The sequence below is a fragment of the Fopius arisanus genome, unplaced genomic scaffold, assembly GCF_000806365.1.
Source record: "Fopius arisanus strain USDA-PBARC FA_bdor unplaced genomic scaffold, ASM80636v1 scaffold00044, whole genome shotgun sequence".
NCBI classification, from domain to species: domain Eukaryota; kingdom Metazoa; phylum Arthropoda; class Insecta; order Hymenoptera; family Braconidae; genus Fopius; species Fopius arisanus.
The window spans coordinates 12,994-14,358 of NW_011887783.1; the positions used below are offsets into that span (position 1 = coordinate 12,994).

Below are 1,365 nucleotides of genomic sequence, written 5' to 3' on the forward strand. Positions count from 1 at the left end.
ACGATTTACTTGAATGAAAAAATGACGATTTACTTGCATGAAAAAATTACCATTTACTTGAATGAAAAAATGACGATTTACTTGAATGAAAAAATTACCATTTACTTGAATGAAAAAATGACGATTTTTTGGATGAAAAAATTACCATTTACTTGAATGAAAAAATGACCATTTAGTTGAATGAAAAAATGACGATTTATTTGGATGAAAAAATGACCATTTACTTGAATGAAAAAATGACCATTTATTTGGATGAAAAAATGACCATTTACTTGAATGAAAAAATTACCATTTACTTGAATGAAAAAATGACGATTTATTTGGATGAAAAAATTACCATTTACTTGGATGAAAAAATGACGATTTACTTGAATTAAAAAATGACGATTTATTTGGATGAAAAAATTACCATTTACTTGAATGAAAAAATGACGATTTGCTTCGATGAAAAAATGACGATTTACTTGAATGAAAAAATGACGATTTACTTGGATGAAAAAATGTCGATTTACTTGGAAACAGCTAGCGAGTCAAGCTTCCGGTAAACGGTAAAACACACCGAGTCATATAACCACCTGGTCTTTGTCTCTGTACTCTAGGATCAGGCAGACATACATCGAGGTGATAGTCCCCCTGAGAATATTCCCAAGAATCGTAACAATCCCTTGTACCATATCTCAAACAAACCCACGATGAAGTGAGATTTCACCAGTCGTAGTAAACAATAATGCATTCCAACATTACTACGCACCGTACGCGTGCCTCAAGACCTCTTTCTACATTTGAGGTAATTATAAAATGATGGATACGTGTTGGCGTTATGAAACGTCAACAATTGTTCTTATTGTTCTTGCAATCATAATGCGAAGACAATCTGGGCCACAAGTGGCTGATGGGTTATTTATTCTTGAGAAAAATTTCTGGAAAATTGAGGAAGTATTCCTGTCACTTCTGGCTTTGTGAAATCAGGAAGAAAAAAATACTCAGTCATTCGCAGACAATAACTATTATTAATATAATATAATAAATAATAATAATCGGTCATTTTTTAGTTGAAATAATTCCTGTTGAATTCATGAATTAATTATCGGAGATTGAGCGAGTGAAATCTGTGGTTATTTTGTTATTAATTTGTTGTTATTTTAATTGATCTTTAACACTCATTTTGTTGGAAGAGTTTTTGGGGAATGGAGGAATGGAAAATTGGGGAAGGGGGAAATGGGGGAATTAATTACCGGGAATTTATTGCTGTGGGTTTGTAAACTCGGCTGCTGATTCTGGTTGGTTTGTTCTTCGCCATACAGGGGTGGCATTCTGTATTGTGGTCCAGGTATTGTTTGGACACCTGGGTAATTGTCACTCCTG

General features: G+C 33.2%; 1 protein-coding gene across 1 annotated transcript in view; it reads right to left on the reverse strand.

The window, feature by feature from the left end:
* The window catches only part of LOC105267037 (uncharacterized), a gene marked incomplete in the record, with an annotated part of 18,477 nt that overhangs the window by 9,115 nt on the left and 7,997 nt on the right, over positions 1-1,365 (reverse strand). Inside the window, 1 exon segment of the mRNA XM_011305612.1 lies at positions 1,236-1,365. Coding sequence (XP_011303914.1) covers positions 1,236-1,313 — 78 coding nt within the window.